The sequence below is a fragment of the Gossypium raimondii genome, chromosome 11 (genome assembly GCF_025698545.1).
Source record: "Gossypium raimondii isolate GPD5lz chromosome 11, ASM2569854v1, whole genome shotgun sequence".
Taxonomy (NCBI): Eukaryota; Viridiplantae; Streptophyta; class Magnoliopsida; order Malvales; family Malvaceae; genus Gossypium; species Gossypium raimondii.
In genome coordinates this window covers 50,108,753-50,123,853 of record NC_068575.1, presented here as the reverse complement: position 1 = coordinate 50,123,853, position 15,101 = coordinate 50,108,753, and the positions used below count along the sequence as shown (strand labels likewise).

The following is a 15,101-nucleotide window of genomic DNA, read 5'->3' as shown; positions in this document are numbered from 1 at the left end:
TTATTTGTGTCTCACTGCTCACTTTATTGATAACGATTGGAAATTGAATAAAAAGATTTTAAACTTTTGTCCAATTTCTAGTCATAAGGGTGAGTCCATTGGGATGGTGATTGAGAAATGCTTGTTGAATTGGGGATTGATAAGTTTTTCTCATTCTCGTTGATAATGCAAGTTCAAATGATGTTGCTATTGGTTATTTGAGAAAGAAATTTAACCCTCGAAGGGTTTAGTTCAAAATGGTAAATATCTTCATATGAGATGCATGGCACACATTGTGAATTTGATTGTTGTTGAAGGCTTAAAGGAAATGAATAAATCATTGAACGTGTTAGGGGTCATTAGATATGTGAGACAATCTCCACTAGATTACAAAAGTTTAAGGAGTGTGTTGTGGTGGAAAAGATAGGGTGTAAGAAGATGTTGTGTCTTGATGTTTGTACTAGGTGGAACTCGACCTACTTAATGTTAGACACTTTGCCGAACTTTGAAAGAGCTTTTGAGAGATTTGAGGAGCAAGATACAAATTTTAAAATTTGAACTTGAAAGGGAGAGGTTGGCCTAGTATGGATGATTGGGATAATGTTAGAAACTTGAGGGATTTCTTGGAACACTTTTATGAAGTCACTTTACGTATATCTGGCACTTCATATGTCACGTCTAATAATTTTTTTGATGAGCTTTCCGAAATTGATATTCTTTTACGAGATGCTCAGTTAAATAGTAATATTGATTTCAATGTTATGGCCATCAAGATGAAAGAGAAGTATGATAAGTATTGGGGTGATATTGATAAGATGAATTTGCTTATGTTTGTTGCTTGTGTTTTAGATCCTAGACAAAAACTTAAGTATCTTGAATTTGCACTTAGTGAAATGTCTAGTTCTGAAAAAGCTTGTGAAATGATGCAAAAGTTGAAGGAATCTTTGTATGAATTGTTTGATGAGTATAAGCCTCCACTTCATGGTACTTGTAGCCAATCGAGTGTGTCAACACATGTTTCTATTGGTGAACCACAACAAAAATGAAAAGCGAATGCAAGCTTTGTATAAAAAGCGTGAGTTGGAAATTTGTGGTGAGGATAAAACATCTGAGTTGGATAAATATCTAGCTGAGGCTAATGAAGAATTTGTTGAAGATTTTGATATTTTATTGTGGTGGAAAGTGAACAGCCCTAGATTTCCCACTCTTTCAAAAATTGCCAGAGATGTGTTAGCTATACCGGTTTTTACGGTTGCTTCAGAGTCTGCATTTAGTACCGGAGGACGTGTGCTTGATCAATATAGGAGTTCTTTAACTCCTAAAATTGTACAAGCTCTTGTGTGTACTCAAGATTGGATTCGAAGATCATCATCACAAGAAGACATAAAAAAGATTGAAGAACAAATCCAAGAGCTTGACAAGATTGAAAATGGTATGTTTATTGTTTTATTTTAATAGTTTCAATTTTTTTACCATATCACTCTTACTTATTTAATTGATTCAATGTTTAGACATTTCTTGGAATGCATTAGAGTCTACCCTAGATTCATGAGCTTTCGTGAGTTGAAGGGTATGCTTACTACTATCTTATTCTTGTTAATTTATAATCTATTCGTTTGTTTATATTATTTGAGTTTTTTTTAAATGCGTATATTTCTATTATATGCTAAATTTTTGCTCATTTTTTTAGGTTTAATGCAAATGGAGATATTTTGGAGAGATGAAATGGATATATTTTGGAAAGATGAAATGGATATAAATGGAGAATGTTAAAAACATACATGTCAATTATGTGTTAATTCAAGACTTATGTAATATTTTTAATTATGTAGTGATTCAAAGACTTATGTAATATTTTTAATTATGTAGTGATTCAAATATTTATGTAATGTTTTTAATTATGTAGTGATTTAATTCGGGTAATTCGGGTAATTTTCGGGTAATTCGGGTAATTTGGGTAATTTTTGGGTAATTCGGGTAATTTTCGGGTAATTCGGGTAAGTCGGGTAAGTAGGGTAAGTCGGGTAAGTTGGGTAATTTTTAACCAAAAATGATCAACACATATTTTTCGGTTAATTCGGTTAACCGACCTTATTAACCGAAAAAAATTTCGGTTCGGTTAATTTTTTTTAAAAAAATTCGGTTCGGTTAAGCGTTAAAAAATTTGGGAGGTCGGTTAATTCGGTTACAAGAATTTCGGGTCGGTTAACCGATTGAACACCCCTACATACGGATAAGCGTTTGACCAGATTAAGTTGAATAGGGTGAAAAAAAAAAGTTTCGAAGTTTTTTTTGATTGGAGTTAAATAGAATGAAATTGTTTAAGTTAAATTAAAAAAATATTAAATATATCAAATTAAAACCTTCTTATAATATAACTAATTTCATATTAGAACACAGAAATTCGAAATCATATATTTATGAAAACTCTTTCAAAGCAAAATACGAGGCAAAAAAAGATATTTTAGTCGATAAACTTAAATTATTAATTCACTTATTTAGGTTTCAAAATTTATTATTATAGAATTTTATAAAATTTTTATATATTCTTTAGTTTTTTTAGTATATTTTTAAAATTTTTAAAATTTTTTAAAAATATAAATTTTGAAAGTTTTATAAATATTGTAATTTTATTGAGAGAGATCAATTTGGGGATATTTACTAAAATGTTATAACTTTTTTTATTTACCAAAATATATATATATATTTTTATTTACCAAAATATATCAAAAAAACCTAAAAAAAATCTGACCGATGTGATGGGTGTACCTTGGTCACGCCAATGGGATTGGCGGCACCAATGGTGCCAATACCATTGGCGGCACCACTGGTGCCGTATTGATTGGCGGCATTACTCATATTATAAATACGATCTCTGTCCAGCTGAAGAGAGAAAAATCAAAAGAAGAAGAAGAAGAAGAGTTGTTGCGGAAAAGAAAAGAAAAAGAGAGAAAAAGAGGAGAAAAAGAAGGTATTTTTTTTAAAAATAATTGATTATATTGTTGTTACTATTTTGTATATTTTGTAATATTTTTGTTTTACTTTATTTATTAAGATTAATAAAACTCAAAATAATAGTATTAGTTAGTATTATTATTATTATTATTATTATTGTTGTTGTTGTTGTTGTTGTTGTTGTTGTTGTTGTTGTTGTTAGTATTAAGATGTTATTAATGTATTAAGATGTAACTTAGTAATATTATAGTTAGCAAAAACTAGTATTATTATTATGGTTACTTATTATTTTTATTTACTGAAAATAAAATAGTTAGTAAAAACTAGTATTATTATTATAGTTAGTTAGTTAGTTATTATTTTTAGTAAAATTAATAATTTTAGTGTGTATTATTTTGTATATTATTTTGAGTATAATTTTTTTTAAAGTAATTTAGTTACCGTTCGAGAATTTTTATGAGATTTTTTTTTGACAGATTAAATATTGAAGATGGATGCTAAGGGTCTGTTTGATTGACGGAATTGATTTTCCGGAAAATCATTTCCAACTTTTCCAGCGTTTGATTGGCGGAAAACATTTTCCATTTGGAAAATGAACTCCAAAACAAGGGAAAATGGGTTACATTTTAGGGAAAATGTCTTACCCTTTCAATTTCCGTAAGACATTTTCCGTGCTCTCATCTCTATCGCCTCTTTCATTCCTTCCTTCATTTCCGTAGAAAACCGCTTACATTTATCGATTTTCCAAGAACTTGTTTTTTAATTATTCAATACTTTTTTAACACAATTACAAATAATTTATTTGATATTAGTTTTTTCAATTTATAACGATTAATATTGTAGCTTAATAATTAAGTATTATTATAAATAAATCATTGCAATATATGTAAAAATAATTTAAAATATAAAATTTATTAATATATATTAATATATGTAAAAACAACTTTTCCAAAAATATTTTCAAAAAATCACGAAAGCAAAGAAAATATTTTACATGATTCAATCAAACACCGTAAAATATTTTCCAGTAAATCATTTTACAGAAAAGTAAAACATTTTCCAAAAATCATTTTACGGAAAATATTTTACTGGCAATCAAATAGACCCTAAGTTTCTTGTATGAGTTTATTTCGATGGAGTCATCTTGACAACAAGTGTTGGATGTGTATTTGAATGTCGGCAACAAATAGCAATGAGATTTAATAGAAATGTATCGTTCGATGAAATGAAGGCAATGATTAATGCAAAAATTCATAGACGTTGTGGGAGAATGATATCAAAAATTTTCTACAAGTTTCCAGTTTCGACAAATCCTGTCAAATTCTTCGAAATGGAACTTGTAGACGACGAAGACGTGGAGACAATGGTTGATCTCTACTGTGGGAATGGGAGTGAGAAGAATGCACCGATTCACTTATTTGCTGAGTTAGTCGATATAGAGCAAAATGAAGAAGTTAATGCATCTGATGAAGAAGACGGGGCTGAAAAACCGTGGATGGTGGCTCCAATATCATACGTTGATAGTGAATCAACTATGGGTGGGATCGGTATCGACCTGAATATTACACCCGATGTTGACATGGTTGGTGGTGAAGAAGAATGTGCTGGCGAAGAAGAAGGTGGTGGCGATCATTGGGATGAAGAGGTCGATAGTGACTGTGATCCCGATGTTGACGATGTACCTGATGATATTGACGATGAAGATGTCAACAACGATGAAGGCATTAACGCTTCTTCTGGTCGGGGCGGATCGCGACAGATTGTGATACACAATAATACTGGGCCACACATGTCGCTCATAGACCCCGACGCAGCGTATGTAGCTGAGTTTCCGGAGTACCCTGAAATAGTTTATTCTCACGGGCTGCCCGTAACATTTGATGATGATGAGATATTCATAGGCCAGAGATTCAGCTGTAAAGAAGAGTGCGTATATGTCATTAAACGGTACAGCATGAAGATATCGGTGGATTATAAAGTATCCGTGTCTACTCCGACAATATATGTTAGGGAGTGTTGGAAGGCAGCGGAAGGCTGCAATTGGCGGGTACGAGCTGCATTCATTAGAAGTTCTCAGTTGTGGGAGATACGAAAATTTGTTGGTCCTCATACATGCATCAACACGTATGACAGAAGATCATGGAAAACTTGATTCGAAAACTATTTGTGCGTGTATCATGCCAATGGTGAAGGACATGCCGACCATTAAAGTTTCGGTACTCATTGCGGAAATGCAAGCACGATTCCAGTATCGAGTCTCATACCGGAAGGCATGGATAGCTAAACAGATGGCGATGGAGCAACTGTATGGGGATTACGATTCGTCGTATAACGAGCTTCAAGGTTGGATAGCTGCTATGCGGGAGTACGTACCGGGGACTGTGATTGAGTTGCAGACAAGTCCATATTACAGCCCGGATGACCAGTTATAGCCGACAAAAAGGATTTTCCATCGGATGTTCTGGACGTTCGATCCATGTGTGTGGGCATTTCCCCACTGCAAGCCACTTGTGCAGGTGGATGGGACATGACTGTATAGAAATATACACAGATCATACTTCTTGCAGTTGCTCAAGACGGTAACAGAAACGTGCTCCCGATAGCATTTGCTATCGTAGATAAAAAGAACATGGAGTCTTGGGAATTCTTCCTCACAAATCTGCGGAGGTATGTTATTAGGAACGATAACATTTGCATTATCTCCGATAGAGGGAAGGGTTTAATTGCAGGTATTAGGCGTTCCTGTGTGCCGTGAAGATCCATTTACTGCATTCGTCACATTGCGTCTAACTTCCATAAAGATTATAAGAATGCAAACTGGAAGAGACAAGTCGTGGCAATGGGTAAATGATAACCTTATCTTTTCACTATAAGTTGTAATGGTTAATGTTATCGACTTACTAGAACTTATTTTTCGTTAATACGTATGCAACGTACGAGTTAGAGCCACATATTTTCCGGGAAAGAATGATTCGACTTGAGAGTGACATGGAGGCGCAGACAAACACATCTTTCCGAGAATGGTTGCGCACAATAGAGCCGTGACAGTGGGCTCAAAGTTTTGATGAGGGCTTTCGTTACGACCACATGACCACAAACTTAGTCGAGGGGATCAACGCTGTCTTGTTGAAAACACGTCATCTTTCGATTGCATCGGTATTTTCTGCTACTTTCTACAGGCTGGCTACTTTGATGCCAAGAATGGGTCAGCAGCAAGTCGGCCAGATTCAGGCGGGACATGTATTTGTCGAACATGTAAGGGATGCAATGGTCATAAATCGTCGGCTGGCGAGGTCAATGAACGTGGAAATATATTCACGACGACTGGAAACGTTTCAAGTTACTGAGAACATCGGTCGTCGACCTAGGTCCTACGGAGTTGATCTCCGGAACAGACGATGTGAGTGCAGGAAGTTTGAAACAATTCATTATCCCTGTGCGCATGTCGTGGCGGCGTGTGCTAAAGTCAACCTTGATGTTGAACAATATGTCGATGATGTGTACACGCTGGAGCGCACATTGCGTGTCTGGGAGAATGAGTTCCCCGTCCTGTCGGACCTATCTACGTGGGAGGTGCCGCCGATGACTTTCGAGCTAATCCCAGACAGAGGGCTAAGGAGGAATCCAAGGGGTCGTCCGCAGTCAAGCAGAATCCGTAATGAGATGGACATTAGGGAAAAATTTAATGGAAAGCGTTGTGGAATATGCCGGTTAAGTGGTCATAGCCGAAATAAATGCCCTAACCGAAACTTTAAATGCCCTAACCGAAACTTTCATGCTGGTCAGTCGTCCGGATCGGGGCGAAATTGATTTGCTTTATATTTTGTTATAAACAGTAATTTTATTCGGTTTTGTACGACGTGCGCACTTGGAATTATTAAGATTATATCGAAAATAGAGACATTCATAATTCGATTGAGCTTTAATATAATGAAAAAAATAATAATGGATATTTATACAAAAAATTCAGAGGTAAGGTCAAATAAAATACAAATATGGCTTTTTATACAGAAAGTGCATCAAACCCCTAAAATCGATGGTTCGATGGTGTTGTCCGGGGGGTATACCTCTGCGGAGGTCGACGCTCACGGTCTGGGCGACGACTAACATCCTCATCGTCCGCAGGTGGGGGCGTGGAAAACATAGAGGAAAGGTCCTGTGCCTCGTTCGCCACTGACGAACTTGAACCATAATGCTGAGGATACGTGTCAGACGGGCCGGGCATGCCGTACTATGGCCGAGGGGATCCAAACAGTTTAAAATCATAGGCGTATTCGCCCTCTGCGAAGCTCGGATAATATTCATCGCCCACCAAATCCGGTCGATAGCCATGTGAATCCACATTTGACTATGAATGTCCGAGATCTGGCTGGGGGTCCTACTCCAGCTCTGTCAGTTACGGAGAATAATATGCCGTCGGATCTGGATCCATCGGGCTCGGGTCGTCCAATGCCCCAACTTGCTGCACGTACGGGGGGATTATAGTTGATTGCCCTCCAAGTAAATATAGCTTCCCGCAACTATGGTACCATTCTGTATACTCCAATGATGGTTGCAAGTCCGTACCCATAACCATTTGAGGAATTCGGCAAAATCGATCGTTCCACAGTGCGACGTATTTCCGGTGCTTGATTCCCCAGTCCAATTGAACTCTTCCTCTCTTTGTCAAGCCGTGATCATCCTCTAACTGGGCCAACAGATCCGGGATAGGTTGGATGCACCCAAACTGCTGAAGCACGCGATCACCGTGATACCACTCGACGACGTTGAAATTAATAATTGGTGTGTTAATGCACCATATGTGGGAATCAACGAGTGCGAACGAGGGTACGACATTTGTAATTTCCCGCCTCCGGTATTGCATCAATATAAACTGCATGAGTAATAACATTGTAACGAGTTAGACCGATAACATGTGATTAAGATATAGAAATAGAATAGATGTCATGAATATTAGAATAGCAGCTTACCCCTTCCCGGGAATGCTGTTCAATCCTCATGCGGTATATCGGGACATCAGACGACTTTCCGATGCTAAGACGGGTCGTCCACCTATAAAAAATAGTATAGGGTTTAGGGTTGGTAACATTACTCAATATATTATGACTACAAATAATGACAATTTAGCGTCTTATCACCTGAGTGGCAGTGGATACAGATAGGGTTGGTGACTAACGCGTGCCAAAAACGACATTCGATAAAGCGCCCACGACTGCAGCAGTATGAGGTATCCGCTGATGTCTTTAACCTGCGGCTCTGTTACCCGACAAAGCTCCCGGTAGAGCGTTGCTAGAACGGCAGAACCCCAGCTATACCGCTTAGCAGTGGAGAAATCAGCTAGCAGGGGCAGGTACGACAAATGCACACAGTCGCCATTTGCATCAGGCATGAGTACTGCCCCTCTCATATGCATGATGTACGCTCGGGCAATGCACATCAACTCAGCTTTAGCCGCGGTCGCTGATAATTGTTTAATTTTGGCTCTTAGCCATGTAAATTTGATGCCGGAAAAATATTTGTCGCCGTCCTCTGGCGACTCTCCTAGGAGTTGATAGCAAACTGCAGCCGGATCGGTGAATGACGATACTCCCGTTACGGGACTCCCGTCAATTGGGAGCCCCAGCTGCACTGCAACATCCTCCAAGGTCACCGTGCACTCCCCGCACGGAAAATGGAAAGTATGGGTCTCCGGACGCCACCACTCCACTAGCGCAGATAATAAATCAAAGCGCAAGTCGGACGACCGGATTAATGCTACTGACCCAAATCCGGCTAGCTCCAGGTACGTCAGCAATTGATCATCCGGAGCTTTCTTTAAAACACTCACGCGGCCCCTTAATACTCGGAACGAGTCCTGATAGTGTTAAATTACAGAAAAAATATTACGATAACATAATTTCTTTGTATATACTGCGTATATCCTTTTAAAATAAATAGAACTCCTAATTAACAAATAATAAATCATACCGCGTTATTAGCCGCATCAGATATGTGTCTAATATTGCTTTGAATCAATCTAGCCATTGCGATGCCTGCAAGTTGAAAAAAAGTTGAAAAAAAATTCTTACTTCGGCCATTTATTCGTATTTTTTCTCCACATTTTATTCCTGTAAAAAATATCATAATTTCTAAATTTATAATTTTACATTATTCCAGTGCATAATGTTTGAAATTTATTAATCTAGTGTGTTATTTAAATTAATTTTCTGTAAAAAATAACCCTTGCCCATGCCCTTTGCTTGTATTAATTTTACGTAAAAAATAACCATCACCTTTTTTTTTGCGTGTTTTTTTGATATATTTTGGTAAATAAAATATATATATTGGTAAATAAAAAACTTATAACATTTTGGTTATTTTATTTTTTAATATATTTGTAAAACCCATTATTCGGTAAATAAAAAAGTTATAATATTTTCGTATTTTTTTCTAATATATTGGTAAAAACCGAAATAAACCCTTTCCCTTCCCTTTGGTCTTATTATTATTTTCCGATTTTATTACTTTCAAGAAAATATATTATTTTCGTATTTTATTATTTTATATTATTTCAGTATATTTTGTTTCAATTATTTGTATAACTTATTTTTGAAATTTTTAAAAAATTTACTAATACACTCTTACTTGACCATTTGTTCGTATTTTTTTCGTATTTTATTATTTCTAAAAATATCGTAATTTTTATTTTATAATTTTATATTATTTCAATTTATTATGTTTGAAATTTATTACATGTACACTTTTCGCATTTTTATTCCCATTTTATTATTTTCGATAAATATACAATTCCCATTTTTCTTTTCAGTATTTTATGTTTTCTTAAACATACTTCTTTTCATTTTTCTTTTAATGCTATTTTCCTAAAATTTATATTTCAAATTCCTAAGTAAATTTCATAAAAAAATCCCTAATCAACATACAATGTACATACCATTATTTTTTCATTCTAAATATATTTCATAAAATATATATGCTAAACAAAATAATAAAATAACTATAATGTACGTAATATAAATTTTAAACACACAAATATTAAAAATAATTTAAATTTATAAAAAAAATACCTTTTCTTTTCTTTTCTTTTTTTCCTTCCTTCCATCTTCTTCTTCTTCTTCTTTTTCTCTTCTCATTTCTTTTTCTTTCCTTCTTTCTTTCTTTTTTCTTCTCCTTTCCTTTTCTTCTTCTTTCTTTTTTTCTCTTCTCCTTTCCTTTTCTTTCCTTCTTTTTCTTTCTTTCCCTCTCCTTCTGGTCCCCCCACCACCGACCCCCCCTAATAAACATTGGTGCCGCCAATGGTATTGGCACCATTGGTGCCGCCAATGGCTTTGGCACCTTTGGTGCCGCCAATCCCATTGGCGTGACCAAGGTACACCCGTCACATCGGTCAGATTTTTTTTCAGGTTTTTTTTGTTTTTTTGATATATTTTGGTAAATAAAAAAATATTTTGGTAAATAAAAAAAAGTTATAACATTTTGGTAATTTTTTATTTTTGTTATAATATTTTAGTAAATATCCCGATCAATTTGCTTATTTTCAAAATTGACAGTGACCAAAGGTGTATTTACACCAATTTGTCATTTGAATTATTTGAGTTATTAGAATTGTAAAATTTAACTCAACTCAAACTCGAATTACTTATTCGAGTTGATTCGAAAAAACTAAATGACTCGAATAACTTAATTTGATTAACTCGAAATTCGAATTTTTTTCGAATTTTTTAAGTCAAATCAATTTTACTCAAACTTAATAAACATACACAACCAAGTCGTTCAAAAAAACACACCCATAAGAAAATTTTTAAAATTAAATAATTATTAATAAAGTACTAAAATGATATAAAAATCATAAAAATTAATAATTATTAATAAAATAATTTCTGGCATTGTGTTTTAAAAGTTTTTATCTTTTAATTTTCAACTCATAGATAAATACTCGTGTTACTAAAGTATTAATTCCACGTGAGGTTTTTGATAAGGGATAAAAAGATAATCCCTTTCAATTTTATTGATAAACATTAAAAGTACATATAATATTTATACCTCTGTAATCACTTAAAAATATCAAAAGAAAAGATATATAATATATTTCTAAATATATCCTAACAGCTCTACTACAATTTGTTTTTATTGGGTAGTTTGTTTCATAGGATTGTAATTTGTAAATTAACGGGATGGACTTGTAGAAATCAAGCTTATTTGATCTGACCTATTTTTCATTATTCTCCTTAATCAGAAAACCTATGAGTGGATTTTAGAGTCAGGCCCTTGGCATGTTCAACATAAAATCTTGATACTTCGAAAATAGGAACCTGGTGTATAGTCTCTGGCACTTGATTTGAAGAAGATTCATGTGTGGATAAAATTAGGTAGCGTTCTTCTTGAGCTTTACACTCAAAGAGGTTTAGGGTATACTGCTAGTGAAATTAGGACGCCTTTTTACTCTAATAAAGCCATTGCATTGAGATAGAGGCTGGATGTGGACAAAATTTGTGTGGAGATTGAAGTTGATAGGGTCATTCCTAACTCTATTGCAGTTGAGCTTGATAAGGGTGAATGTTTTTATATGTTGGTTGAAGTAGCTTGGCTTCCTCCTAAGTGTGATCATTGTAGTACCTTTGGTCATTCTACTTCTCTATGTTCTCAAAAGCATGCTATTGTTCAGAAATGGGTTCCTAAGAATCTACTGTAGTTGCAATATCTTCAACTCAGAAATCTGACAAATTTGTGCAATTGGAAGAGTCCATGGATGGAGGAATTGATAATTCTGATCATGTTGTTGAGCAACGAGTTAGAGTAAAGGATAAAAGGTAACAAGTTGTTGATAACAAATTTGATGTATTGGACAATATACTGGGGGATAATGTTGTGTCCCCTAAGAAGAAAATACTTACTTCTAATGGGGTTAATGAGCTTATGGATCATATTAAACCTAAACTTAAGGGTCCTATAAAAAAGAAGGGTAAAGGTTCAGAAGCAGTAGGGAAGGGCAGCCCTTCAATCTCGTGATCCTAGTATGGAATAGAAGAGGATTTAATGACCCTCTCTAGCAGGTAAGTGTTCTGCAAAGAGTAAAGAGTTTAAAAGTTGATTTTGCCTCTTTCTTTTGGAGACGAGAATTAGACACGCTAATGCACAAGTTGTTTTAGATAGAAGATTCAAAGACAAGAATCATTTGAATAATTATGACAATAGTTGAAATGGAAGAATATGGTTGTTTTGGAAACGTAGATGGGGTGGATAAGCTTGTTTCTACTGAACAAGTACATTACTTGTTATGTTTATGATGCTGTTCTATGTTTCTATTTGTCTATTTTTTATGCTAATAATAATGGGAATGATAGAAAATTGAATTAGAATAGTCTTGTTTCTATGAAGGGTAGAGAGGTGAATGGGCCATGGATTATTGCTGAGGATTTTAATGTTACTAGCAAGCCTAATGAGAGCTCGGATTTTAATGGTTCCTAGATTGTTACTAGTGATATGCAGGATTTTTTTGAATCTTCAACATGATTTGGAAGTGATTACCATCCTTTTATTGGTCTTTTGTTCACTTGGGGTAATAAAAGGCATGATGATTCCCTTGCAAGAAAATTGGACAGAGTCTTAGTCAACTATAATGGCATGATGTTTTCGCAGATCGGCGGTAGAATTCTTAACTCCTCCCAGTCTTATTACTCTTAGTATTGGTGGGTTTCAGCCCCCAGGGCCTTTTAAATTCTTTAACTTCTGGGTTGATCGTCTGAACTTCATAGAAGTTGTTGGGAATTCATAGGACCAGCCTACTAAAGGTAACCCTTTGCAGAGGCTTCAAGTGATATTGAAGAGATTGAAAAGTGAGCTAATTTCTTTTAATAAAATGTATTTCAATAGCACATCTTAAAGAGTTTAGGCAAAGAAAGCCCCGATTGAGTATTCAATTGAATATTCTCAATGGCCCAACTAGTGATCTTATTGCTAAGGAGAAAAGGATTTACTATGAGTAATATACTCTAGCTAGTGCTGAAGAAAAGTTTTTTAGGCAAAAATCCTAAATCCAATGGGTCAGGTCTGGGGATCAAAACACTGTTTACTTTCATATGCTTGTGAAGGTAAAGAACAAGGTCATTTCTATCAACATGCTTAAGAATGCAACAGGGGATAGTTTAATTTCTTACAATCAGATTGTTTATGAGTTTGTTAGTTATTTCAAGAGCACTTTGGCTATGCCTGATGCAAATGTAGGTGCTATTTTTTGAGTTACTAAGGGATGTTATTGGTGTTGTTATCCCTGAAAAATTAAAGAATAACCTAATTAGGTCTATAATTGCTGAAGAAATTAAAGGTGTGATGTTTGCTATGCATGGTAATAAGGCCCTAAGGTCTGATAGCTTTAATGCTAAATTTTTCCAAGCTACTTGGAGTATCATAGAAACCGATGTAATTCAAGTTGGTCAGTTTTTTTTTTTAAATCAAGGACCGTGCTTAAAGCCCAAGGAGTCCAATCCAAGTTTTTGTACTGATTTTAGGCTAATTGCAGGTTGTACTACTGTGTATAAAAGGATTACTAAGATTATCTCCAATAGACTGAAGACTTGTTTGCCTGCAACTGTCTCTACTAACCAGTGTGCTTTTATGGAGGATAGAAGTTTAGTTGATAATGTTTTGTTAACACAGGAGCTTGATTTTTTATTATGGTAGGAGGAATTTATCTCTTGACGTGCATTGGAATTTGACCTGAGGAAGGCCTTTGACTCTCTTAATTGAGAGTTCATTCTTCAAGTTTTGAGAATTACGGATTTTACAGCCATCTTTTGTGGCTGGATTAAGGCTTGTATCACTTAACCTATTTTCTCTATTGCGTCAACTGGGGGACTTGCTGGTTACTTTTCTAGTGCTGAAGGTATCAAGTAAGGCAACCCCTTGTCCCCTTACCTTTTAATTATGGGCATTAATGTGCTCTCTTGTCTTTTAAATAAGGATGCTACAAATTGTGTCTTTGAGCTACATCCCAAATGTAAGAAGATTCAACTCACTCATTTAAGCTTTGTTGATGACCTCCTGGTTTTTGTTAAATGTTTTGTTGATTTTATTTTTGCTATCAATGAGGTGTTAGACTTCTATTTTTCTTGCTTACAAGTAAATTATTCTAAAAGTGAGCTCTTAAGCTTCGATATGAGTGAATCTTATCTCCATATAATAGGGAGTGTATTTGTTTTAAGATTCAATCTTTATTTATTAGATATTTTGGTATCCCTCTTATTACAAGGAATCTTAAGCCTTGTGATTATCAATGTCTTGTTGATAAAATTACTCAGAGGATCAGAAGTTGGACTGCCAAATTCCTTTCATTTGTTGAAAGATTACAACTATTGCAGTCTATTATTTTTAGTATTCCGAAGTTATGGTGAAGGATTTTATTCTCCTTACTAGAATAATTGAGGATGTTTCCAAGATTTGTTTAGCTTTTCTTTGCAAAGGAGTTTATGGAACTACTAGAGATTCAAAAGTTAGCTGAGAGGGTGTCTATCATCCAAAGAGTTTATGTGGGCTTGGCCTTGAAAACCTTAGCTCCTAGAATAAAGCCTTTATTCTTGGTAAAATCTAGATAGTTTGGGCTAAAAAAAGCTCATTATGGGTGGCTTGAATTGAAGCTTATAGATTGAATTCTCCAAATACAATCCTTACAAGGGTATTGCTGGTATTGAAAGAAATTATTAAAACAGAGAAATTTTGTTGACATTGTGTGGTGGTTTACAATCCACTTATAAGGCAAATAAAGTTTGGGAGAAGATAAGGACTCAAAAGGAAAAAGTTGCTTAGCATAAACTGGTATGGCAAAATCTAACTTTTCGAGGACATTCTATCATTGTTTGATTGGCAATTTTGGATAGACTTGAGTGAAATCCAGGTTGGTTGAATGGGGTTATTAGGTTAATTTGATGTGTTCTTTGTGTGCCTAGAGATCACCTTTTTAGAACCTGTTCTTTTTCTCAACAAGTATGGACCTTATTCTTCATGCTTGACATCTTTATCTGCAGCTTGACTCCTGGCAAAGCATTTTTATTGGATGGTCAAGAATGATAGAGTTAAGGCACTTTACTATTACTATACTCTCATGGTGTGCTTTTATCTCCTTTGTTTGGTAATAAATGATACTAATGTGTTAATAGAGCCCGGATGAACGTAGG

General features: G+C 34.9%; 1 protein-coding gene across 1 annotated transcript; it reads left to right on the top strand.

Moving 5' to 3' along the window:
• The first annotated feature begins 561 nt into the window (after positions 1–561).
• On the top strand, positions 562–1,808 carry LOC105803312 (putative AC transposase). Its single transcript, XM_012635431.2, has 2 exons — positions 562–1,411; positions 1,670–1,808. The coding sequence occupies exons 1-2, from the start codon at positions 928–930 to the stop codon at positions 1,750–1,752; spliced, it is 567 nt and encodes a 188-aa protein (XP_012490885.2). The 5' UTR covers positions 562–927; the 3' UTR covers positions 1,753–1,808.
• The last annotated feature ends 13,293 nt before the right edge of the window (positions 1,809–15,101 follow it).

Bases quoted from the DNA above. Each gene is read 5' to 3' on its own strand.
- LOC105803312 (XM_012635431.2), top strand. From the start codon at position 928: ATGAATTGTTTGATGAGTATAAGCCTCCACTTCATGGTACTTGTAGCC. The intron at 1,412-1,669 runs GTATGTTTATTG...TCATTTTTTTAG, and splicing joins GCTTGACAAGATTGAAAATG to GTTTAATGCAAATGGAGATA.